We start from the raw sequence: 25,743 nt of genomic DNA, 5'->3' as shown, positions 1-25,743 counted from the left end.
AAGCTTGCAATACGCAGCCATGTGAAAGCTTGCAATGCACTTGCCAAATGTGCGCACGGTGGGATATAGACATCAGATCCAATTTAATTGGAAATATGTATTTCACCTGTAACTGTAAACCTACTGTAAGTGTAAACCTACTAATTTTACATAACATTGATGTTTCTTCAATCTGTCTGCAGCACAGTCCTCAAGTTTATTCAAATAGATACATCAGTTTTTGCCATCTTTTCGCTTTAATATTTTACTAGTACACATATTTTAGAGCGGTTTAACCGATGTTTACATTCATGAACTATTGAGATTGAGATTGAACAAATTTCATGACACAGTACTAAAACTTGGCTGTTTCTAAGAAATAATACAGATAATAGAAAATATTTTTTCTAGACTTGTTTACAATGTTCAGTAACATGTTATGGTTGGATATATTTTCAAACAAATATGATACATTTCACATCTAAATTGTCTTTGTTGGCAATTAAATTTTTGTTTCAAGTAACAGTACAATCTTGTAAAATAACTTTCTGCATGTGTAGTTATTTCACCCGGCTATACCTTAATCATTGATTTTGCACCCTAGTTGTTTTACATGTAGTTCACAGTTGCATTTTTTTGGTTCCCCACTTACACCTTGAAGCTAAGCGTTTAACTAATCAAGCATGAAAGACATATACTGGATAAATAATAATGATAATAATAATTGTTGGAAACATTGCACATCATTTTACCTAATTCATAGCTACGTACGTAGCACACCTGGGCAACACATTTTCCAAAAAAATACTGATCATACATTTCAATAGATACAGCAGGTTTGGTGAATAAAGAACTAAAATTAACTTAATCCGTCAAAACCATGCTAAAAACTTACTGTCGTCTAGCTAAAAACTGCTTGGTTTTGACCGGTGGTTTGACAGATTCAAAACATTTTACTGATCATGCTGATTACATTTTGCAGTATAAATATTTAAAGTCTATCCAGATGTCATAAATAAGCATCATTGGCAATAGGTATACCATTTTCACCCTAATGTGGCAGCGACATCAGTGCGTATTTTATTGAGTGCATCAGCTTAAAATTGCTAGCATTCGCTCAAAGTGCCGGCGTACATGCTTAAAGACGCCGTATAGATACACAAGCGAAACAACTTTCTCAACGCGTTGACTTCACTGTCACATTAGGGTGAAAAATGGAATAGTCACTCACCCAGCAAACACACTCAAATGTCCCTTTTTTAAAATCTTCAATTCATATTTTTAAATCAAACAATAAAAAGGCAGGTTAATGTGGCTTAAATGATGTTACATATTATTGTACAATGTAGATACAGTGGAAACTGGTTACCACAAAAACTGTTAACACAAGATTCCTGATAACACCAAATGTTTTTCAAGTTCCGAGCATATTTTATACATGTACAATATTAACAAATGACCTGATAACACAAAACCCTTTTTGCAAATATTAAAATTTGAGGCCCTGACAATTTTGTGTTAATGAGGTTCCACTGTATATTTTTGGATATTCATGAGGCCTAACAAATGTATTGCCCATAAGAGCTCCAAAGTCAAGGTTCGTCGGATATAACTATTCTTTATATTTTGCCAATTTAATACCACAATCAGAAGTTCTGATGGATCCATTTTACACTGCCTTAAAATAAAAAAAAAAATGGTCTTTAAAGTTAAGTTTCATGTGCATCATAAGTGCATGACCCAGATAAATCCATCTTTGACAGGCAAAATTTGTGCAAGGTTCACATGACTTTTTTGTGTAACATCTTAACTTGTCATTTTGCATGGCTGATTTATGTAGAGCATTTTCTTCTTGATGAATTGCAATTGTTTGAAGTCTGTCTTCTATTCCTGCCACAGTTGGGTCACATTTCAGCAGCAACTGAAAGCAAATTGTAGATAAGTTACTGTTAGTTACACTTCAATTAGCAAAATGAATATTCCCACTTACACATCTCTGAAATAACACCATTCTGAAAAAATATTTTGTGCCTATGAGAACTGAGAAATTAGGATCATTAAAGTATTTCACTTTTAGTTTCATAGCCCCCATCAATTAAACCAACACAAATCGTTTTGATGAACATTCAAAAATGAGAAAAAGAGACGTGAAAATACCTGACCCACCATATACATTTTTTGTAGACCCTATAAAATGTCATTGGATTATATGAGAAAAATATGAATGATCCATGCAAAAATCTCCATTCTGATAAGATAAAGTAAGGGGATGATTGATTCGGATGATCTATGAGACTGGTGATTTGGGTCACACATTTTTTAATTGCCATACCATAGTATTTAAATGAATTCCTCCAGACTTCAGTGTGTATGTCGTGTATCCCACCTTTGTTTCCAATGGACATTTTATTGTGAAATTTCATTGTATAAGGAATACATTAAAAAAAATCCACATAGCCCCCGCATGAAAAGTATTTAATTATCTTTGTAATCACTCAAAAACCCATTTTGTGTGAATTTTACATCCGAACTAGGTGCTATTAAATTTGTATGAGCCTTTTTATTTTACATGTAAAGTCTATGGGGGTGACGATTAGAAATGGACGGCAATATTGAAAAACCCTCATTTTGGGCCATTTTAAACACTAACATGCCCATAAAAAAGAATAGCACTTAGTTCGGATGTAAAATTCACACACAATGCTACCTGAGTGAGTACAAACATAATTAAATACATTTCATATGGGGGCTATAGCAAAAACAAAAAAAGTCCTATACCGGTACCTTAATGGTTATGGAACAAAGGTGATCCAATGAGTCTTGGACTTTTCAAGCGTCCTGGTTGCATCATCAGAAAACGAATCAGAGTACCTGTGTAAAAAATGCATGAAATAATTTAAAAATGGCATTTGACAAGCTGTCGAGTCTGATCGAGTGTAGGTTTTGAGTGGTGGAGAATGTAGATGCAGTCATTATTTAAAAAAAATGATAAATTGCAGACCATGCACATGTTTTCTTTTTTGCCTTTATATTAAAATATTACGGTTAGCAACTATTTTAAACTGACATTGCGATTTGGTAGTTCACAGTATCTTGCATTGCGATGGTATAAAAAAATCCACCAGCCATTTTCTGAAATACACATTGCGAGGGCTCAGCGCAAGAGTATCGTAACTCCAAAATTGCCATTTTGAGAAAAACACAAAAAAACATTATTTATCGTAACTCCATGGAGATAAGATTTTGTGGTGCCGAGTGCAAAAGATCCCCTGCAGAGCCAATGCAAACACTATAGAGCTCCATGGAGTTAAGATGCTGTTGCTGTGACACATTCAGGAGCCTGATATTTCAGCTGTGTATTGTGTATATACCATGGTGGAGTTAAGATTTTGTGGCTGTCAAATGGACGGTGTTGCTAGCTACATTTTCATACTCTCATTTTTGCCCAAATTGGAGTTAAGATATTGTTGCGCTCAGCCCATTTTTGTTTTCTATCATGAAGCGATATCATTAGAAAGCTAATGTTCTCTTTTTAAAACTGCATTAAGAATGGAGGGGTACATATGAATGAAAATCAGTAACCGTAAGGTAACCCAAGTAAGCTTCATCTTAAAATGAAAAAATTGCTTGCATTTTTTACATTATTTCTTTCCACATACACCCTACACTAGTTCTGACACCATTTTGAGATTCCTGGGATCAATAGCTTTCAAAAAATGTATACTTTTACTATCATAGGGTGTATAGATTTCCAAATGTGACCTTTGGTACCGTACTCATGACAGAAAAATCAAGGTGTATGTGACCCAAAGTCGGCGAGTTCAGGATGCATGGCCCAATGCATACATGTAACATCATCAAGTAGTCATTGTAGTGATCCCGGGAGTTACTTGAGAACTCTAGCTTCAAATTTGCACATGGTACGCATTTGAAGTTAGAGTCAGAGTTGACATTTTTTGGAACCAATGTTTATTTTCTGTTTTAAATTAATGATGAAAGTTATTGAGTCGTATCTTTTGAGTAAAGATTGCTTATTTTGAACAGTCCAAAATTTTATTAGTGCAATTTTAGCAACATATTTCATGCGATTGTCTATCGTGATTGCTTTACACATAGGCTGTGATTAAGAAGCGCCAGGGTTTTACAGGGAACCAAGGGCTATTTTTAATGAATCAGGGGCTATTCAATGGATGAGAAAATTTGTTGTGTATATGGCTGAGAAATAAGAAGCACCGGACCAAGGGCTAGTTTGTAAAAAGCCCCTGGTTCACGCGGGTTTTACAGGGAATTATTTCCCAGTTACACAGTGTCATGCTTCAATGAATCTGACTATAGAAAAATTACCGGTACTTAATTTGTGTACATCGTGGAACATACTCTTTGTGTGGCTGTGTGTGGTAAGCTGGTGTACGCAGATAACCTTGCTAATATGGGCGCGTTGTACGCTCATGTATTAGCATGATTAGTCGCGGAGTAACAAGCGTAGTTGAATGTTCCACAATGTACACAAATTTAATAATTTTTTATAGTTAGCTTTCTAATGCAATGTTCTCTAGCCTCAAATGTGAAGCTCATGATCGGTGAGCGACTTCTCGAGCAACTTACCGGGGAGTACAGTGATCCATGGTTCCTGTTATGAACAGTACCGTAACTCTTTCATTCCGTCAATTTCTTGCATCAAAGACAACATGATTATAGGCTATAGTATAGAGTCATTGCTAGCTCAAATCTAGACTTAGAAATCAATGAAGCATGACACCCATTAAAAGAAATGGAAGTTCGGGAGTAAACAGTTGTTAAAATTGCACTTTCAACTTTTGCTCATGTGCTCTAAAGACAGTAAAAAGCTACATTTGACTCATCATGTGCTCTAAAGACAGTAAAAGCTACATTTGACTCATCAAAGTAATCATCCATTAATGTCCAAATAATTTAACTGAGTGAAAAACATTGCAAAAATAACAACGCTGATCTACCGTACCTTGCTCTCTAGAACTGAAGTCTAGCCACAAATTTGCTCACTGCTTCACATTCGTTGTTAGCTCTGTCAGACTGCATGTTGCATTCAAAATCTAGTCAGATTCGCTGAAGCATGACACCTGTAATGTAAAGCAATGGAAGTTCAGAATTAAGTACATTGTATAAACACAGCCGATCATGACGGGTGATTGCATCAAAATAATGCACTTCAAAAAAATTTAGACTGTTCAAAATACAAGGCAATTTTTTTTCTCAAAAGATGCAACAGCAGATTTGTTGAAATCATGTTCATCCAAAATTTCAAATTCAAAATTAACAGAAATTGAGAATGAGAAATACATAATCCATTGCAAAAATGTCAACGCTGTTCCACGGCGATAGCAACATACCGCACTCTAGTACTAGTCTAGCATCGGATGAGTAAAACTATCGTTCATGCGTATCGTTTGCAAATTCAAAGCTAGAGTTCTCAAGTAAACCGTACCGTACTGAAAAAAAACCAAATGCAATAGTTTCATGCTACATTTTTTGTAGCCTCTCATACAATACTGTACATGCATGCACATCATACAAAATTAACAGAAATTGAGAATGAGAAATACATAATCCATTGCAAAAATGTCAACGCTGTTCCACCGAAAAACGATAGCAACATACCGCACTCTAGTACTAGTCTAGCATCGGATGAGTAAAACTATCGTTCATGCGTATCGTGTGACGTTTGCAAATTCAAAGCTAGAGTTCTCAAGTAAACCGTACCGTACTGAAAAAAAACCAAATGCAATAGTTTCATGCTACATTTTTTGTAGCCTCTCATACAATACTGTACATGCATGTACATCATACAGTACCGTATAAAATGATGTACAATGTACATTGTAGGACTTCACTCGAAAAAAATTTGTAGTAAGATGATATTCAGATATTGTAGGTATAAGCTTATCAATTTTATTTCAAAAATGAAATCAAAATGTCGACTGTATACTTACAGTAGTTCACACACCTCAAGCTGCCACTCATCAGCCGATCATCGATCACACAGTGTCCGACGTGCGTGTACATTGTGCAACATCATCTCACAATCACATTGACTGTCTCATGCATGAATCTGCTTGATGTTTTTAAACTTAAAAGCTTTTACTACCATAACTACGCTGTCACTGTCATAGTCGTCTCGATGGCGATACCCAGCCTCAATTGGTAGTGGACCCCATAAAATTCCTTTTCTGTAACGCAAAATTTAGCCCCAAATTTGGACAAAAATTGCAACACCAACCGTCATCCCATTTGAATGTGTGAGCTGCCATTGTTATTGTACATTAATGGATGGTTGCAGATCCCTCCTTTCTATAGGAGCACCATACAGGTGCTTGCATTGCAAGCAAACAGGTGCTTGCATTGCAAGCAGACAAGTGCTTGCATTGCAAGCTTGTTTTGCAATTACAACTTGCAAGCACATTGATGCTTGCAGGATGCATGCAGCTTGTTTTGCAAGCTTATAATGCTTGCAGTGTGTGCAGTTTGCAAGTGCTTGCGCAACCTTTCGCAAGCACTTGCATGCATCCGCAAGCTCAATGCTTGCAGTGTGTGCAGTTTGCATAGTGCTTGCGCAAGGTTGTGCATGCTTCGCTGTTACTTGCACAAGCTTGCAGCAAGCGTGTACATGCTTGCTGCAAGTCTGCGCAAGCTTTTTTTGGTGATTGCATTTTCGTAAGGGGCTACATAGTATTCCATACCAAGTTGTGAATTTGGCGAGACTGCGAACCCATCTCCATTTGTTAGTTCATTATCTATAACGTGAACGGACACTTTGCCAGATGATCTTAGTATCAATGTCTTATTTTGCTTATGTTCTCCTTTACGAAGATGTACGTCTTGACCGACTTCAGCCTCTGTTAAGCGAATATCAGCGGGCATGTCTTTAGTGATGGTGTTGTTAACATTATATCCCACACCAGGGATGGTCAGTGTAGTGAAGATTGGAACTGACGAAGATGTAGTTATTATTACATGAGGGGGATCCCGAGGTGACTCATATATAGACGGAATCGCGAATACGAATTCATTTTGCAATCGTCGTGAATCGTCCTCACCTGCATCTATGGAAAATAATAATAAGTATTGCAAGCTGGTTAGCAAAGTATGTTATAGGACTTGCCCCGGGTTTGTGTATTCGTACTACATCGCGTATTGGTGAGCCGTTCTCGCAGGGCAGGATATACATGTATAAAACATCTTGAATGTGACGTGACATTACCAATAAACATAAGAATATATTATTATCAAAATTTATCAAAACACATTAACGACATTTCAATGTTCATGCAAAATAGTGTATAAAAACACTGCCAAAAACGTTTTTATACTTTTGACAAAATGTTACTGTACAGTATTATACAAATATATACGTCACAGGTCTACCCGCAATGGCCTATACGATTTAACAAAAAAGTCAATTTCTTGTGCGTATCTCTACCAAAATAATATAGCAGTCCATCTTTAGGGTACTTTTTTTTTGTTATTTTATCCAAATAAAAGTAAAGGATTTTACCCAACTTACGTGAGGATGCTACATAGGTTGTAACTACCAAAATATAAAGCAGGATTTTCCTTGCTGTCATCATGTATGCTTCAGTAGAAATAAGTCAGATAAGCGTGTAAAATCGTACTGTTCAGACACTTCCAAGAAACAAAAGCTAAAAACACACAATTTACTTCACTTTCACACTATTCCACCCTGGCTGTAGTTTGTGAAGGCGCTTAGACCTTTCATTAGATTATGCGTGGTTTAAATTGTATATGAATACCACTTCCTCGTATCATTTCCACACGGACATGACGGACGAATTTCCGGATCGGTTGCAGAAACCACATATTTAAAGAAACATTTAATAATAATAATAATTTTATATAGCGCATTGTGAATCGCAGATTCCTCAATGCGCTTTACACTAAGTAAAAGGAAAATTATAATCACAGAATAATGATGACTTGCACCGATATCATAAGTAGTATAACTAGGACATTGATCGCGGGAGATCAAAATTGGTGTAGTGTGATACGGCAGTGATAGGGAAGAGCAAAAAAAAAGCAAATAAAGAAAACAAACCAACATAGAAAAGGAAAGAAATAGCAGGAACAAGGAAAAGTATGAAAGATAAAACAATAGTAATTCGCAGAAAGAAGCAAAGAATACAGAATAAAGAAAACCGAAAATGAAAAAGAAAAAAAAAAAATATGAGGAAGTGAAAGAAAGAAGAAATTTTAACTTTATAATGGAAAGATTAATGGGATAAGAGGAAATGAAATGAATTGAAATGAAATGAAAGTTGTGTTGTTCAAAATGGTATGGTATCATATTGTTTTCCTTCATAAAAAGATGTACACCCCTCTACATCAAGGCTGCCTACTTTCTGCAATATTGTTTATACTATCTATTGAAGTTTTGGCTTATAAGAAGCTTAATTCAATAAAAAACTGAAGCCATGTGCATTGGATCTTGTAATAAACTAACGTGTAATATGTAATAAACTAGCAGGCACAAACTGATCGTTGATATTTGTATACGGGTGATGAATGAGACGGAATGCAGGAGTATTAAACTCATAACAAAAAAGTCTTCACCTACGTAACCCGTCGTAAATGTAATTTCAATGACAAGGTCATGTGCAGCATCTTATTAAGCTCCAATTCGATACCACATTTTTGCTACCAAAAGCTCTAAATTGATAAAGACTGACAGTAAAAATTACTCTAACCCTAACACTGACCCAGGTTTTTTGCTATCGGAAGTCACAGAAGATCCGAAAAAGTCAAGAAGAAGAAGAATTTTCGAACCTTTGACCCCTCGCATGCCAACCGCACGATCGCGGACCGGGAGCTACACGGCTAATTGCTGCCCGACCAGCAATTCCGTGCGCATTTGACACTTAGGGTGATTGCGTCATCGCAGACCCTGGGATGCATGCATGCGCAGAATTTTTCATCGTGGTATTCTGTGGTTTTTATGGGTGTAAGGGTTAAAAAAGGAATGGGCGCCCAATGTGAGCTTGGTCGTGATGTTGTGAATTCCATGGTGTTTAGATTTGGCATTAGAATGATTTTTTTTTCTATGGAAGAGGGGAAGATGCAAAAGATATGTGGGGGAGGTGTATGATAGGACCGTTTTGGATTGAATTTAATTGTATTGAAATGAATGTTATGAAGCTTCCGTGTCAATTTGTGATCATGTGGGTTGAGGGAGTTTTATTTTAGTGAGGATATTGCATTGGATATTGAATATTGTTGAATTTTGTTAAGCAGGGGTAAGACTGTTATGATTGATAGTATAAAAGACAAGAATAATTATTTTGCTTTTACAAAGTACCTTTCATTTCATTCATTTAAACAGACGCTAATATTGCACTAACAATGTTTATAAAAAATACATTTATACTAAACAACCCAAAATTATTAACATCTCCCAATTCGCAAAACGAAACCAAAAAAGCACAATTATGCCGTAATTGTAATCAAGTGTCTTGCTAAAATATTTATATTAGTGTACCAGTTTTGCAAGAAAATCCCAATAGACTGATAGAGCAACATAAATAAAAGATTCATTGAAAGTTATGCGACTGTTTAACAATATATTCCATTTACTTGTATAGGCCTAGTGCAGTTATAATATTTTAAACGATTCCTACCAAAATGATGCCTACCGATATTTTTTTTAATTTCATTATATAAGCCATTCTGAGACTTACTGTTCCAGAAATAGGCCATATCAGTATTGCTTAGAACAATACCATACAAAGAAAGTTGAATACTATTGTTGGATATTTCTAAAAATCATTATTCAAGACTCAATTTTCTTGATCGCACTTGATTAACTGGGTATCGTCATTAATTCTCGCTATTCGCAATAAGGGCGCCGCCAGCGGTTTGCGATGTAATCGTGATGTATCATGGGAAAAGGTCGACATCCAAGTCCGCGCAATACGAATATTACCATGCTATTACTAGGAACACGTGACAATATTTTTTAGTTTGTCAAAATAAAGGTGTTACACGCGAATCGATACTCAATAATACTTAATAATGTGATTTGAAATGTGCACAATTAATTTTTCTCTATCGATTTGCGTGTAATACCGTTATATTGACAAACTAAAAATATTGTCACGTGTTCCTATGTAATAGCATGGTAATATTCGTATTGCGCGGACTTGATGTCGACCTTTTCCCATGATACATCACGATTACATCGCAAAATCCGCTGGCGGCGCCCTTATTGCGAATAGCGAGAATTGATGTTTCTTTATTGTAACATTCGAACTGGAACAAATTGTGTGCAAATTTGATTATTTCTCCACAAAAGGTGTACGATTGTCCAAAGAGAGACACTTTTTTAAATGAATGAACAAATAAACTGGGAAAACATATTGTTTAATATTAAAGAAACTTTCGAAATGTAATGTCGGGAATACAAAGAAAATAAAAACAGAATCATGGAAATCACTAATTCATATAAATAACGTGATAAATGTTATTGTTAAACGAATGATATAAACGTAAAAGTTTGGAACAAAGAGAAACAAATGGTTAAGCCCAAAGATCTAAGCAAACCAGGAATGCGTCGCTTCTCCCGTTATTCTCTAGCCTCCTGTCTTTCTCTAAATACTTTTCACAACTTTCAACAGAAAGAACAAAAATTTTGAAATAACGAATAAAAGGAAAAATGTGCAAAATTAAAGAAGCAACGAAACAAAGTTCCGGAGAGAAGAGCAGGAAACAAAAAATAGCAAATAAAGATTAAAAAACCAAGATAGAAAAGAGAGAAAGAAAAGAAATAGCAGGAACAAGTAACAAGCATGTAAGAAATATGAAAAAATAATATACTTTGAATAAAGAAGCAAAGAAAAAAGAATAAGATAACCGAAAGCGAGAAAGAAAAGACAAATGAGGAAGTGAAAGAAATAAAATTAAAGAAATTCTAAATTTACAATGAAAATTTACAATGAAAGTTGCATTGTTCAAAATGGTATCGTGTTATATCGTCTTTCACAGTTTTTGCACTATTGTTTATATTACAGACTTGACATTTAATATGGAATATTTTCGCAAAATTCCGAGACTGGTTTGGACGGAGTCTGCATAGACCGCACAGGCTAAATATTAATTGGGGTGTGTCAGGGGATGGTGTAAAATAATTCTTTGATAGAAAATGTGCTTTCCATATGTTTACAGTATGGTGCTCATAATGTAGCGAATTTGCCTTGAATTTAGGTTTTGTGGGGACACAATTTCAGACTTTATGCAAAATGGTTCTGTTATTATCAAATCTATAGGGGTTTGAGGTGATATTTCTTAAACTTCGTCAGCAACTGGCATTCATCCCAGCTGAAATACACTTAAAATGTACCAAGATTTTGAGCAGGGGAGGAGCTTAAAATGGGGCTCTTAGAAGCTGTACGTACTCAGAAAGTTTAAATGTCTCCGTGGGGTCAAATGTTACAAACTTACGGTACAAAATAACTGTGTGGATTCCTGGTTGTCCAATGAACTCACACTGTTTCTTTGTGTACAGTAAGTTTATAACATTTGGCCACAGGGAACCATTAAGAGCCATATGTTTTAAAGCTCCTCCCACTTTCAAAACTGGTAGATCACAGGTGCATTTCAGTTCAGACGAACACTTATTGGTATTCAGGTTCAGTAAAATCACGCCTCAAACTTCAATGAATTTGATAATTTCAGAATAATGTCGCTCAAATTCAGAAATTTTACCCCCACAAAAGAAAATTTAGTCTCCTTAAATCCGCCATTTTAGGCTAATTCACTACATAATGAGCGCCATAATGTAAACTAATAGAAAGCACATTTTCTGTCATACAGTTATATATTTTACACCATCTCCTGACACAGCCCAATTAATATTTAGCCCGTGCTGTTTATGCAGACCTCTACCAGACCAGTCTTGGAATTTTGCGAAACATTATTCCATATTAAATGTCAAGTCTGCATCTATTGAAATTTTGGCCTGTATAATAAGATCAGAAATGGTATCAAATTTCCCTTAAAAGGCATATATATCTATTGCAAAAACAAATTTAACTCCATTCGAAGAGAATAATGATTACATTACATGTTGACACTCGTTGCAATTTTTTATGCGTATTTCTCCTGAAAAAAAATGTGTTGGTAAAGTTCGGGCTCGTACGAAGCGAAATTAATTTTCAAGGCAGCGGGCTGAATGACGTAAGTAAATGAAGAGGAAGCTGTAGGCGAGACTGGGGTAATCCCGAAAACCTAATAAGCATATTTCTACACATTAAAACAACGTAACAACATAAACCATACCAATATCAAGAGCGGGATTACCCGCCGTTCCCTATGTTTACGATAACACATGAGCCTAGAGCTCTTTTAATGTTCATTCATGTATAAATGTATAAATGTCAACCAAAAGTTAGCTACCAGCCCATTGAAATTGTTTATATGCATAATAAATACAATATTAATCACGCTCAAATTCTAAGCTCAAAACATTTTGTGGAAAACAAATCGCATACAGACTGTATCAAAATGATCGTTAGCTATCAGTTTCCAGTGATTATGACATGACTGGCACATCAAAATGCAACATATAATTCAAATAATTTGTCGATTAATGTCATAGTCATATAACAATAACTTATGGTCATTTTAAGAAGACCCTATGCCGCATTTTGAAGATGTAGGCTTTCCAATAACAATCAAAACTGATTCCAATTTAATATGTATAATACATGACAACCTTTACAAACGTATCCCCTTAACCCCCACCTCACCCCAATATTAGGAAATTGAAAATGGGCCCGGTAAACACAAATAAAATTGACCTTAATTTTTGGCTAAACTAGTTTACCATTGAAGACCTGAGCGCAAGAAGACTGTAAGTCCACTTTTGAAGAAATTGATTTACAGGTGGTTTTGAAATTATGGGATGATTTTTAACATTCGGCCCCCTCCTCATAGGGGTCACGTGAAAATGATTGTCAAGAGACATGTCAAATTACTCGTCTCATCACAACGATTACGAAAATATATAATTTATCATATATTTTGAGCTCGGTTGATGAGTTTTAGGGTCACGTCCGGTTAAAGGTCAACTGAGGTCAAATTTTAAAACAACCTTCAAATTCAACAAACAAGGTGTCAAATTGCTCGTCTTTGCACATAGATATATATATTAATATATAAATATATAAATATTTCCAACATCTGGATTCAGAGCGCAAGAAGACCGTAAATCCAAAAATGATAAATCGATCAATATCGATCAATATTACAGTTATTTACTTGGTTCATGTACAAAATGATTCTTCTTGCCTATACTCATGTACCTGAGTACATATTATGGCTTTTTTTTTTTTGTTTCCAAATTATACTTATTTAAAAAAGTTTAAACGATCATATCTCAAAATGGCAAATATGGACTTACGGTCTTCTTGCGCTCAGGTCTTCAATGGTAAACTAGTTTAGCCAAAAATTAAGGTAAATTTTATTTGTGTTTACCGGGCCCATTTTCAATTTCCTAATATTGTAAACTTCCTGAAATGTATTTGAGAGTACGTCCTCTTTTTATGTCGAGCATATCTAGGCATTACCAGCTAAAATTTAGGAGATAACGCTGACGAAACTTCGGCCAGGCACAAGTGACCTGGTGAAGGGGGTCAACGTAGATAGCTGGCCGGGGTAGTTTTACAGAACAGGCAAATGTAGCCGACAATCGGGCGTTACCCTGATCGTAACCAACTGTAACGATATCTTTTATCATGGATCATCTGCCCCGCCATTACCAGATGGACCACGAGGAGAGTGGAGATTTTTTTGGGTCCTGCGGGGAATTGAACCCGGGACCTCTCGCACCAAAGTCAAAGACCTTAATCAGTGTGTCACGCTGCTCCTCTGTTGTTGATATAAAAATCAGACCCCGACGGTTGGTAGGGTATAATTTTTGAAATGGAATTAGCACATTCAGCACCTCCATTTGAATTTCCTCCGACCTCTGAGAAAGCTCCAACCTGAATATTCCACAGAGTGAGCGTAAGTTTCAAATGAAGATGCTTAATGTGCTACAAGGTTTGGTTGTAAAACGATTCTCTATATAAACGCACCCCTGCACAGTTTCCACCTCGATACACCTGGGCACACAAATATGTCCAAGCAAAGTTAGCCCAGCAATGCCTTGTCTCTACACAGTCTGTGTTTACACTACACGGATGTGTGGCATAGCATCATAAGACTTGGTGAGCTTCTGGCTGGTGACTAGTGGAAAATACGGTATATGTGATTGGTTTTGTCAAAACTTCAAATGTCAATTCCCGCTAAAACATGTAAAACCACTTTTTTCATTACGTCGTCGTATCACATACTGACGTATTTGCAAAATACGGATTTCGAGAAAATCGAACTTGAAAATCTAGCGATTTTCATTTGCTGCATAATTAGGTTAACAGTAATGCAAATATACAATATTTTAAATATAATTCACTTATCACTATCAGAGCATACCTTATTCTGCAAAAAATCAATATTAGATAAAATACGTCACTATGTGAAAAGGACTAATGTTAATTTTGCCGTTCAAATGACAAATACGTCATGTGCAGATACGATATACTGAGCTTGCGCAGTATAGGTGATCGGTAAATACGTCGTTATGTGATGCAGACATAATTAAATTAATTAAATTTACTAATTAAGCCACTGGGCATGGTTTTGGTGAATATATGAGGTAGAACATAAAATCTAATATACCAACTTTCTCAAACATGTTAAAAATGTCGAATACGTCAGTATGTGATAGGGCCGACGAGATGACGCAGTTCAATGTTTATAGCAAGGCGAATGTTGTAAATCTATTAAAACGGCATATTTGCGCACAATTTTTGACCAAGATGTAGGTTTTACATGTCTAAGTCCCGGATGATCCTAACAATATTTCTCAAATTTTATGTCATTAAATGAAAGAGCACAGTTATATATTGTCCTTTTACTAGATTCACACAATGAGCAATGGCCAATTTGTCATACCAGCGCTTAGAAATTGATATGATTCTATTTGAAATTTATACTCCCCCGGTGGAATATATTTCCAAAATCGTTCACAGGGGTAGTGTGGATTTCAAATGGAATAGCCCATTTGTATAATTCAAAACGGATCTACGTCCCCGAATAGTAGCAGAAAATTACAATTACAAAAACCATGTCCGCGTTCATCGGTCAAGTACAGCGTCCCCGTTTGTCGGCGAAAACATGTATGTGTGTGTTATGGGTTCTCGATCTGTATCAGGCTCAGCATACGCATACGCGTAAGTACCATCATCGTTTCGTATCATTTGGTGCCGGTCATCCGCATACGCGTACGCATATTCTTGTGGTGCGTCGTTTATTTCATCATACTGATGGTTAATATTCCCAGCTGTAATCTGTGTTTCGTATACGTGATTTGCGCGGTGATCAATTCGTGCATTGCTGTATTTGTTGCGTCTCTGCTTGCTCCTGAGGGATAACAAAATAAGATTAGCTATTATTTGCACTGACGCTTTGTATAGGCCTGTATGGCGTAATTGCGAATCTAGTACGCCTTAGTTAATTTTAAGGTTAGAAGGTTAGAGTCGGAATATATTCTGCAATTAGGCCTACACCTATATTTATTTCGAAAGTGTTGAAAGAAAGGACATTGGACAGATTGACAAACAGACAAACACCCACAGAACGACAGAATGGTAGACACACAGACACCAAAACTGACAAACAGACAACCCGACACATAGACATACAGACAGATAAACAAACAGAGAATCAAGGAGATATATGGGATAAGTCATACCTTATCATATACAATATTAATAAGATAAGTATAATGATGCATATCAACACGACAGCCCCAGCAACGCCACCAACGATGATGCCTGCGAAAATAATTCATTAAAAACATTAAAGACCACAACAATACTGTTTACTATGTATGTTGATATTATTGTTCATAAACATACGCGAAACTATGGGAAAATATATGCTTTTTTTTTATCATATTAATGCAAGTTGATAATTTTAAACGGATTTCATTAGCTAAACCATTTCATACTGTATAAGCAAAAGCTTATTTCCGACAACATGTACTGCGTTTCCTTAATGCTCTGCGTGCTATCCATGCGCTTCAATGGAAAAAGTTCAAGTTTTGACATATTTTCTCAAAATATCAAGAACTATCTTATGAACTACTGAATCAATACTAGGCTTGTTTGTACTCATTTTAATGCATTTTTCATGCTGATTCCAAATATGGTCATGAAAATTTACATTTCTGAATTTTTTGAATTTTGATTTTTTTTTGGAAAACTTGTCGTCTGCAGTCGACACCCGCGTGGAGAGAATTAAAACCGGTTTCATTGATCTAATGTACGAGCGTGCCATTTATTATTATATCTCAATTCCATAGTTAATTTTACTTCCTTGTATTGTATTGGTTCGTCTGGTATTACCGAAACCATCACTGACCTTAAATTATCAGAGATTGTCTTTACACATTATTTTGTCTTACTGCTCCACCAAACGATCAACTATATGGCCTTTTAAACACACTATACCCGAGAACCGCTAAAACCAACTTAGTGAGCGGTCACTGGGTTTAGCAGTTCTCTGAATATAGCCCGGGTTTATGATATAGCATGGATTTGGATCGCCACGGTATAAAGGCCCTATAGTAGGGCTACGATCAACAATCATACATTAAACACAATGATCATAAGATCCCATGTCTATTTAATAAAACATTGCTAATAACTCTAATATTGCTATCAGTGGTCATGGTGGCGTCGACGCGTCGACTGTTAACTATGGTTTCGAATTAGACAGCTTTCACGCGATTATAATTAAGTATGTGCGCAACGTTACTCTACTTTCATTTTAAATGTCAGATATTGTATCAGATTACTTTCACGTTTACCATTTGTGCAGATTATTTTTAATTTATTTTAATTGTTCAAAATATGCAAAAATCTATAAATGTTTATATTCTTAGGGTGTTCTGATTCAAACCACTGATACTCTCTTTAGAGTGGTGTACATATTATTTTCACACAGTTCTTATACCTGTATCGTCACCGCCATCTGTAGAATCCGTAGTTAGTGCTGTAAAAGACATAATGTAGCTCATTAACTTTATTGATTATTGACAAAAACAATAAGATACAAGGAAAATATTGATTATTTATTTTGAAAACCGTATGTCCGATTTGCTTCAACAAAAGTCATATTGATAGGTGCTTTGCTGCACTCAATTAAGGGATCTGGAATGAGCGTTTTGAGCGTTTCGACAGTATTTTTTGTGGGACATGACAGCACATCAGACATATCGAATTGCATTCTGAATACAAAGAATGTCTTTCTGATATCAAATAATTTTCATCTTTTGAAATTCACGATATAATACAAATTTTATGACAAATTATTAAAATGTGATATTTTTCACCTTTTTGATAACAGTCCTCGAAGTAAATTTTATAAATCTAATAGCTTCTAATGATATATTCTTAAAGTGTATGTAGCTGGGAGGAAAAGCCGACAATCAATTGATTGTCGGCTTTTCATCCCACCTACATACACTTGAAATATAAATTTATAAAGTTTACTTCGAGTACTGTTAAATATCAAAAATATTAATTTTTAATCATTTGCCATAAAATATGTATTACATTACGAATTTCAAAAAATCAAAATTATTTGATATCAGAAGGACATTCCTCGTATTCAGAATGCAATTCGATATGTCTGATGTGCTCTAATGTCCCATAATAAATACTGTCCAAACGTTCATACCCCATCCCTTAATGTGTTTAAAACATGCTTCCATAATGCCTCAAATACCACCTTAACACCCATGCTCAAGAACCGCAAGACCGTTGGAAATATAAACGTGATTATGCTTATTTCACCTATTTCCCATCAGTTAATCTTCAACTCCCTTATTCCCGAAAATGTGTTTCATCCTTGGTTTGAACATGGTTCGTGCAACAGAACCTCTTTAGGCTATGGCTTAACTTACGAATGGCATTGGTTGTTGTACGTGGTCTGGTCAAATACGACGTTGTTGGCAATCGTGGTTCGCTTGAGTGGGGTCCTACGAAAGAAAACAAATTATGTTTATCTCGGCATATCGTATGGTAATATTTTTAAATGCCGTACTTCTAAACATTTCTACGCTGTTGCCTACTTTGAGAAAGATATATGAATCTGCTGTATAACTCGTACATAATTCCTAGATCTCCATCACTGTTGTTGTCCCATTGCATTGATCAAAGCTGGATCAATCAAATGTCATGGAAGATAATAAATAAATAAGGTGTCAGAATTCAATGTATATACACAGTCACATTCTCGTACAGTGGTGCTATCAGATTTTTCCGGAAGGGGGCAGGGTGCTGGAGAACAAAGTATTGGTTGTACTAACATAATGCAATGTTTTTGTCAGATAGTTGCACTACTTCCACGTTTAGTGTTGTACCGGCCAACATTCCAAAGTTCAGAGGCTAGTGGGACAAATGTTAAGTGCCAACATTTGCTTAATTTTGGGCTGACATTCAACGTGTACAAATTTTCTGGGTCGAAAGTTCACAGCTCTCCATTTTTTTTAATTTGTTATGCGCGCGTATCAAATATTAATTATGCATCGGGATGTACATGAACTGTGACCCCTTATAGAACACCCGTCACACTTATATTTTATGTCAGATTCATAACAAAATATAAAGAGCAAGTAATAAGCTGACACTTCAAGGCCTAGTAAAAGGGTAAAGAAAGCTAGTGAGGAGTATGGACTGTTCCTTAATTTCAAAAAGACAAAGATCATGATCTGTGGAGAGAAGGTAGACCAGCAGTTAATGGCTGATGGAGAGGACATAGAGGATATAGAGGTGGTTAAAACTTTCAACTTTCTTGGATCACTCATTGCATTGCACATCTAAAATTGAAATTTTATCTGAAACACTTAATCTAATGCAGTATTTAGGATCCATCCGTTTTTCTCGCACATATACCAAAATGATCGCAATTTGGAAACATGATTTTTAGCTACGGCACAAAACAATTAGTCCTCTGTTGCCAATATTTAGTGAGGAAACTGACACATTCGCGATAATATAATAAAGCAATTTGCTCTAGAAGCAGTTATGGATGTGTGACGGTCCATGATATCTGGAAAGGCTCAAGCTCTCCACCCCATGCACCCGACCCTTGGCAACGCCGTTGTTCTCTTATCATGTTTGTTAAGATAAACTTCATAGTAATTTAACGTTCTGAGCTGTTCTGAGAGTTATGAAACTCACCTGCTGAATTTAAAACATTCGCTGCATATGCGTAGGAAGATCTGCTAGATATGCCATACACGCATACAAAGAATCTTGCTATTGGATTATTATGTGATACAGTGTGATGTCCAGAAGACAAACCTGTGCGTAAACAACACATGGATTCATCACGACTTTTTAGTATAACTTCGTTTGTTCTGATTGAAGGTGAATCATCCAAGAGTAGTCCATCGACAAATTCACAATCTATCACAATATTGATGTAATATGTGTGTCTGAAATGAGTCGATGTGTACTCAATTACAGGAAATATTACGTTGCCAGTAAACGATGTGATTGGTTGGACGATTAGCATTGATGGACCACCGGGTTCATTAAGATAGCCATCGTTGCTCTTCATGTACTGCACCACCATGATAGGATGGTCTGATGTCAATGACACAACAGTGTCTGCTGTGACATCTGTTTCATAAATAGAGTTAGCAGCGATGCGTGTAGATATGCCATTTTCCTGAATAACAGACATATTCACTGCATATACTCTGTACACATAACCAGAATTTAAACTTAGAAATGCCGACAGTATAAAGTTGTATCCCCAACTGTGTACAGGTGGTAGTTGCTCTAGTAAGCCACCAGCACAACATGTTATATTCTCAGGTACCCGTGTCCACACACCTGATATCACGGCAATTGGCTTATCACTTTGCACAAGAGTTCCTGAAAGATCCTCAAAAGCACTACCATCAAAACGATAACTTTCATTTTCTTCTAGTATGACTTGGTGTTCGTTTTCTGCAGGTGTTTTGATGTAAATTGACGTTTTAGAATAGAGAGATGATATACAAAAGAATGACGGATAGTCGAGTAAGCTAGGTTTGTATGATGCTACATAGTATTGCGTACCTAGTTGTGAAGTTGGCAAGACTGCAAAACCATCTCCGTTGGCTAGTTCATTATCTACAGCGTGAACGGACACTTTGCCAGATGATCTTAGCATCAATGTCTTACTTTGTTTTCTGTCTCCATGAAAAAGACGTACTTGACCTACCTCAGCCTCTGTCAGGCGAATATCAGCAGGGCTGTCTTTAGTGATGGTGTTGTTAACCATATACCCAACTCCAGGGATGGTCAATGTGGTGATGACTGGAACTGATGATGAGGTAGTTACTAATACATGTGGGGGACTTCGTACTTGATAATCTGTAGAAGGGATCGCGAATACGAATTCATTTTGCAATCGTGAAACGTCCTCACCTGCATCTTTAAAGAAAACAATAATGAGTATTACAAATATTAGCAAAAGGTTTGTGTTATTGTTACTAGCGTTCCGTTAGATCACACATAATAAACTTTTATGTTTCTGAATTCCTTTTGGTATACAAACAATTTACGACAACTTTTACGAAAATCGGAGCAACTTAAATTTTTGACCCCTATGTAAACTTGAAATTGACCCTTGACCTGTTACGGCACAAAACTTCTGAACCAAAGGTCGTATTGACAACAATTGATATTTGAACGCTTTTAATTTTTGACCCCTGTATAACCCTATGGGGTCATGTTTGGGTCATTTATTTCAAAATGCTTAGGGGTGCCAGGGTGGCAGCCGCAGCTTATGAACCAGGTCTCAGAAATATAGAAAACACCAACAAACATTGTGCGGACGCTACTTTTGAGTCAAGCTAAATGTTCCTATCACCCGATTAATTAAAAGGGAAGAGAATATCAAAACGAGCAAATAGAACTCTATATTGATTAAATATTTTTTACTCAATTTGAGTACAATTTATTTAACATTGATTCTTTACTCATTTTGTTACTATGCTCCCTTTTTCTCAGCATCGTTATTTGTATTTAGAGAGTAAGTGCATAGTATGTGTATTCAGGCCATACATCGAGTTTTGCTATTAAGAAAGCTACAAGCGTAGATATCAACATGTTGGTATTTAGAAAAACCTGCTTGCAGTGTGCTCCATTTATCACGAATCACAGTTAATAGTCAGAAGTTGTGTTCACACGGTCGGACTTAAGTGACTTATTACCGCTGATAAGTGACTTATGTCCGACCGTGTGAACACGACTAGAGGATACTAGATATTGTTATCAGTGTCACTCAAGGATAATGGATTATTCCAATGAGTAAATTTCTGTCAACAATTTCTTTTGTGCATCTCTACCAAAATAATTTAGCAGCTTTTTTGTAATAATTTTTGGAGCTAATGATATCCTAATTCTTACCCAATTCACATGTTGATGCTACACAGGCTGCAGTGACCAAGAAATAAAGCAGAATTTTCCTTGCTGCCATCGTGATAAGCATAATTAAACCGTGTTGTTCAGAAACAGCACATTTTATGGAGAAATTTGCATTAAAATGACACGGAACCAAATGCTAAACTTCACAATAAACTTGATACTCTCACTTTCACACTATGAGTCAACAATACTTCCTCCATTAGCTCGAATTGGACGTATTTCCTGATTGGTTGAGGAAACCCCCTATTTAAAGAAACATTTAATAATAAAACAGCATTTATATAGCGCATTGAATTCATATTTCGTTCTCCATCTCCATATTTCGTAAAAAATTAATCTATAATACCGAGTGAAATATAATGTGTAATTAAGCAAAAACATGAGTACCCAACTACCATGACTACCCATATCGAAAAATGAGACCTTGGCCTATGTACGACAAAACGTAACTTCCCGTCACCGGAAAATTCACATGCAATTAAGGGGGTACTACACCCCTCGATAAATTTGTGTCTATTTTTGCATTTCTCTCAAAAACTAATAACACAGTGGTAACAAAAGTTATGTATATTATAGGGGCAAGGAATCCAATTATTACACTGGAATTTCAGTGACCCAAGACAAGCGGTACGTTATTTATGATAAGAAAAGAGGTACCGCTAGGATGTACCTCGTTTCCTATCATATATACTGAACCGCTTGTCTTGAGTAACTGAAATTCCAGTGTAGTAACTGGATTCCTTGCCCCAATAATATACATAACTTTTAATACCAGTGTGTTATTATTTTTTGAGAAAAAATGCAAAAATAGTCACAAATTTACCACAGGGGTATAGTACCCCCTTAAACAAAGGCCAAACAAGTAAAATGTGATTAAACTCATTCTAGTCAATCGGAATGTAAACATACTTTAGAGCAACCAACGTTGCGGTCAGTACCACTGACCTTCAGCAGTTCAGCTGGGTTAAATGAAAACTTCATTTTGAAAAACCGGCAAATTTCACATGCAAATAATTTTTATACTATTTTGCTTTAAACAAGTTGTAATTTGCCATATCAACAAATTACAGGCAGAACATTTGTGACACCTTAATCGGCTTAATGTGCACCAAACCTGGTCACTAAGGGAAGGAGTCAGACAAAGTGCATTGTTACACTCCTAGGTTTCTCACTTTGGAAATTATAATGATATAAGCCACGTACTTGAAAACTAAAAGTTCAAAATATAATTAGTAAATAATTACAGCCACAAATTACAACTATTGAAAATTATTATATGACAATGATATCAAACCTTTCTAGGTTTTGCCTACCTAAAAGGTACACAATATACGTGCAACATTTCGTAGGACAGATTAGTGTGTTAGAGGAAATTGCCGTTTTTCTAACACATAATGTCACTTCCAGTGGCTGGAAATCTGGACATCCCACTATAGCAGTGTTGTCACAAGTCACCAAAAATTCTGGTCAAGTCAAGTAACCCTAGTAGGTACTGTACCTACCTACCTATGAGCTGAGTCACTTGCCTCATCTTATTTCAAGTCGCAAGTCATAATTTGTTACAACTGCACCATAGATTGAACCAAGGCAAAACAAATATGTAATGGAAAGTGAGAGATTAAATTCGATCTAGTCAACCAGAATGTAGATATACCTTGGAGCAACCAACGTTGCGGTCAATACCACTAACCTTCAGCTGGATTGGATGAAACGTACATTTTGAAAAAAAAAAATCCCTAGAAAATCAATGTATGTATGTATGTATGTATGTACAATATCAACTTGCTCGGAAATGGTAGTTAAAGCTTTACATTAAACTATCACTTATTCATATTTTGGACAGAACTGGACTTTTCGAAAGACAAAAGAGAATTTTTGTTATCTGTTCTAAATTTCTACTTCATCATCTACTGATCTACTATTTTTGTTTTATTTTGTTGATATTTATCGATATATAAGAACGATAATAATTAAAATTCTGTATTTATTCATAGCTAAACTATAATGATTTAAATGCATGTATAACAAAGGGCTTCCTCGATAGCGTTCTGCCTTAGTCATGAAAATAATGAGAATAGTGGTCTTATGAGCCGTTTGGTTATAAACAGAGACGCGTATATACAGAACTCTGGCAGCCGTTGGCGTATTTTCTTGGTGAGCCAAAAAAATCAGCCAAGAAAGGGCCATGAAATGCGTAAATATGTATATAATGTTTTTGTATGTATTCTAGCTTTTTGTAATTTGATGAGTGAAAAATAATAAATGAATAAATAAATAAAATTTGTTGCACCATTTTTATACGATTTTCCTTTAAACAAAATGTGTACGGTAGTATGAGTATTTTGTGTATCCATGCACAGCGCATGGTTAAGGAAAGGAGAAAATGATGGGGCGAAGAAGGCACAATTGAAACCATTTAGTACACTAACACTCTGAAACTTGATCCAAAATATGCCTACGTGAACCAGCTGAGTACTTTCGGTATAGGTAGAAAACAATAACAATTCAATGAAATGAATTTACATTTTACATGAAAACCTACCCTTCTAAATAAATCCAACCAATTTCTTTTATGATTAACATATATTACTTCATTGAAACAGCTGTGTACGAGCTGAAGCTATGTTATGAATTTAGTTATGGCAGAAAAAAAAAGTCCTGTCACAAAATAATTAGAATGGTAGTCTAAAGAGCCGTTTGGTTAACACTTTAGCATCTTCTTATTTTCATTATTGGAAATATCCTTAATCGTGTGAGTGTGACGAATGGGATGGCAGGAGCCAATGTATTAAATGTTATTGCTGCTCAAAATTGCATCGGATGCATCGATTGGAATCTAATCGTATATTATTATCAAAAGACATGTATTTATGCATTTTGTATTCGTTGTAGAATTCACAACTTAGTCTTTAATGGACTGTTTAAAAAGAATCCTTTAATATTCCATATTACAGGTAATAACTAAGTCAAGATGAAGATGAACCGAATCGTCTTAATTGATGGTATTTTCATCATGTTTTGCAACTCTGCAAACTCCGAATCGGTGGACTGTACCGCTCTCTGTAATGAATGTGTTGAGGTTTCGGACACACTAACCCATATGGCCTGCACTAAGAACAAAAGCAGAATGATAAAGTCAAAATTGCGTGTTCAAAATTGACAGGTTACAGGTGAATATGTACTAATTATTGTTTACCATTTCAATATCAGAGATAATGATATTCCATGGTTGGAAGATTATTTTATGCATTGATTGATGATTGTCTGAAGAATGTTAAGGAGATATATCAAATGCAATCAATTGCTGTACCATTTATAGTTGATCAGGGTAGCCCCCAACAAACACAAACCGTTTCACAGAAAACGTTTAAATGTCAGGTTATATAAATGGCATATAAAGGGTATCAAACGTTTTATTAACATTCAAAAGCATTTTTGAAAACATTCTGGCATAATGTTATTTATTTATTTCTTCGGACTCCACCCACTGGTCGCATGTATATTTCCATATGTATTGAGGTTGTATTGCTGTGGGGGATCGCCACACCTCCACAGCGAGTCTGTTACCTTCCCATAAGAATGCCGACACCTATGTATACACTTGGGTGGAAAGGGGTAATCGGGACAAAGTGTCTCACTCAAGGGCCGGGGCACGAACCCGCAACCTTCCGATTATGAGTTGGAGCCCGTTCCGCTCGGGTACCGATCTCCTTTAAATCAAAATGCATTTGCTTGCAAGAAGTAGATACTACAGCATGGATTTTAAAACCATACAACTGCGAAACAAATTATCACAATTAAATTTTTAAAACACATCAACTCATGAGATACTGTAATTCACTAAAAACGATTTGGCGAATCCAACAATCGTCATTGCTAACCATATGTACAACCTTCAACACAAATTGTGACAGGTATAAGTCACATGGCTGAGGTGTAAGTGCTTTTCAAGAATGCCATTGCAATCATGTAAATGTCATTTTCAGCATTTGTGAAGTATGTTTATTATAATATATCATTGTAGATTTACAGACCCTTTCGTTTTTGGAGTAATTTGTGAATTTAATCTTGTTACATTATAATCAGTGAATCCTTACCTTCTCCGAGTCGTTTCAGCACCGAACAAAGGCAGTGTCTCTCTTGGGGACGAGATCAATGCATTTAATGCGAGACTATCAGAATTTATCGA

The 25,743-nt window shown here is 35.8% G+C and overlaps 1 protein-coding gene and 1 long non-coding RNA gene across 2 annotated transcripts; both read right to left on the bottom strand.

Annotated features, from left to right (window-relative positions):
• Nucleotides 1-162: 162 nt before the first annotated feature.
• On the bottom strand, nt 163-6,388 carry LOC140168194 (uncharacterized). Its single transcript, XR_011861157.1, has 4 exons — nt 5,949-6,388; nt 4,961-5,078; nt 2,764-2,850; nt 163-1,900 (listed from the first exon to the last, which is right to left on the bottom strand). It is a non-coding gene; the product is annotated as an uncharacterized lncRNA (long non-coding RNA).
• Nucleotides 6,389-14,569: 8,181 nt separating this feature from the next.
• LOC140167240 (uncharacterized) lies at nt 14,570-20,338 on the bottom strand. The gene is made up of 5 exons (XM_072190584.1): nt 19,314-20,338; nt 18,035-18,109; nt 17,083-17,121; nt 15,818-15,899; nt 14,570-15,486 (listed from the first exon to the last, which is right to left on the bottom strand). Exons 1-5 carry the CDS (start codon nt 20,293-20,295, stop codon nt 15,201-15,203), a joined length of 1,464 nt encoding a protein of 487 aa, XP_072046685.1. The 5' UTR covers nt 20,296-20,338; the 3' UTR covers nt 14,570-15,200.
• Between the last annotated feature and the right edge of the window lie 5,405 nt (nt 20,339-25,743).

Source organism: Amphiura filiformis, chromosome 13, assembly GCF_039555335.1.
Source record: "Amphiura filiformis chromosome 13, Afil_fr2py, whole genome shotgun sequence".
NCBI lineage: Eukaryota > Metazoa > Echinodermata > Ophiuroidea > Amphilepidida > Amphiuridae > Amphiura > Amphiura filiformis.
This window is presented reverse-complemented; position numbering and strand designations above follow the sequence as displayed.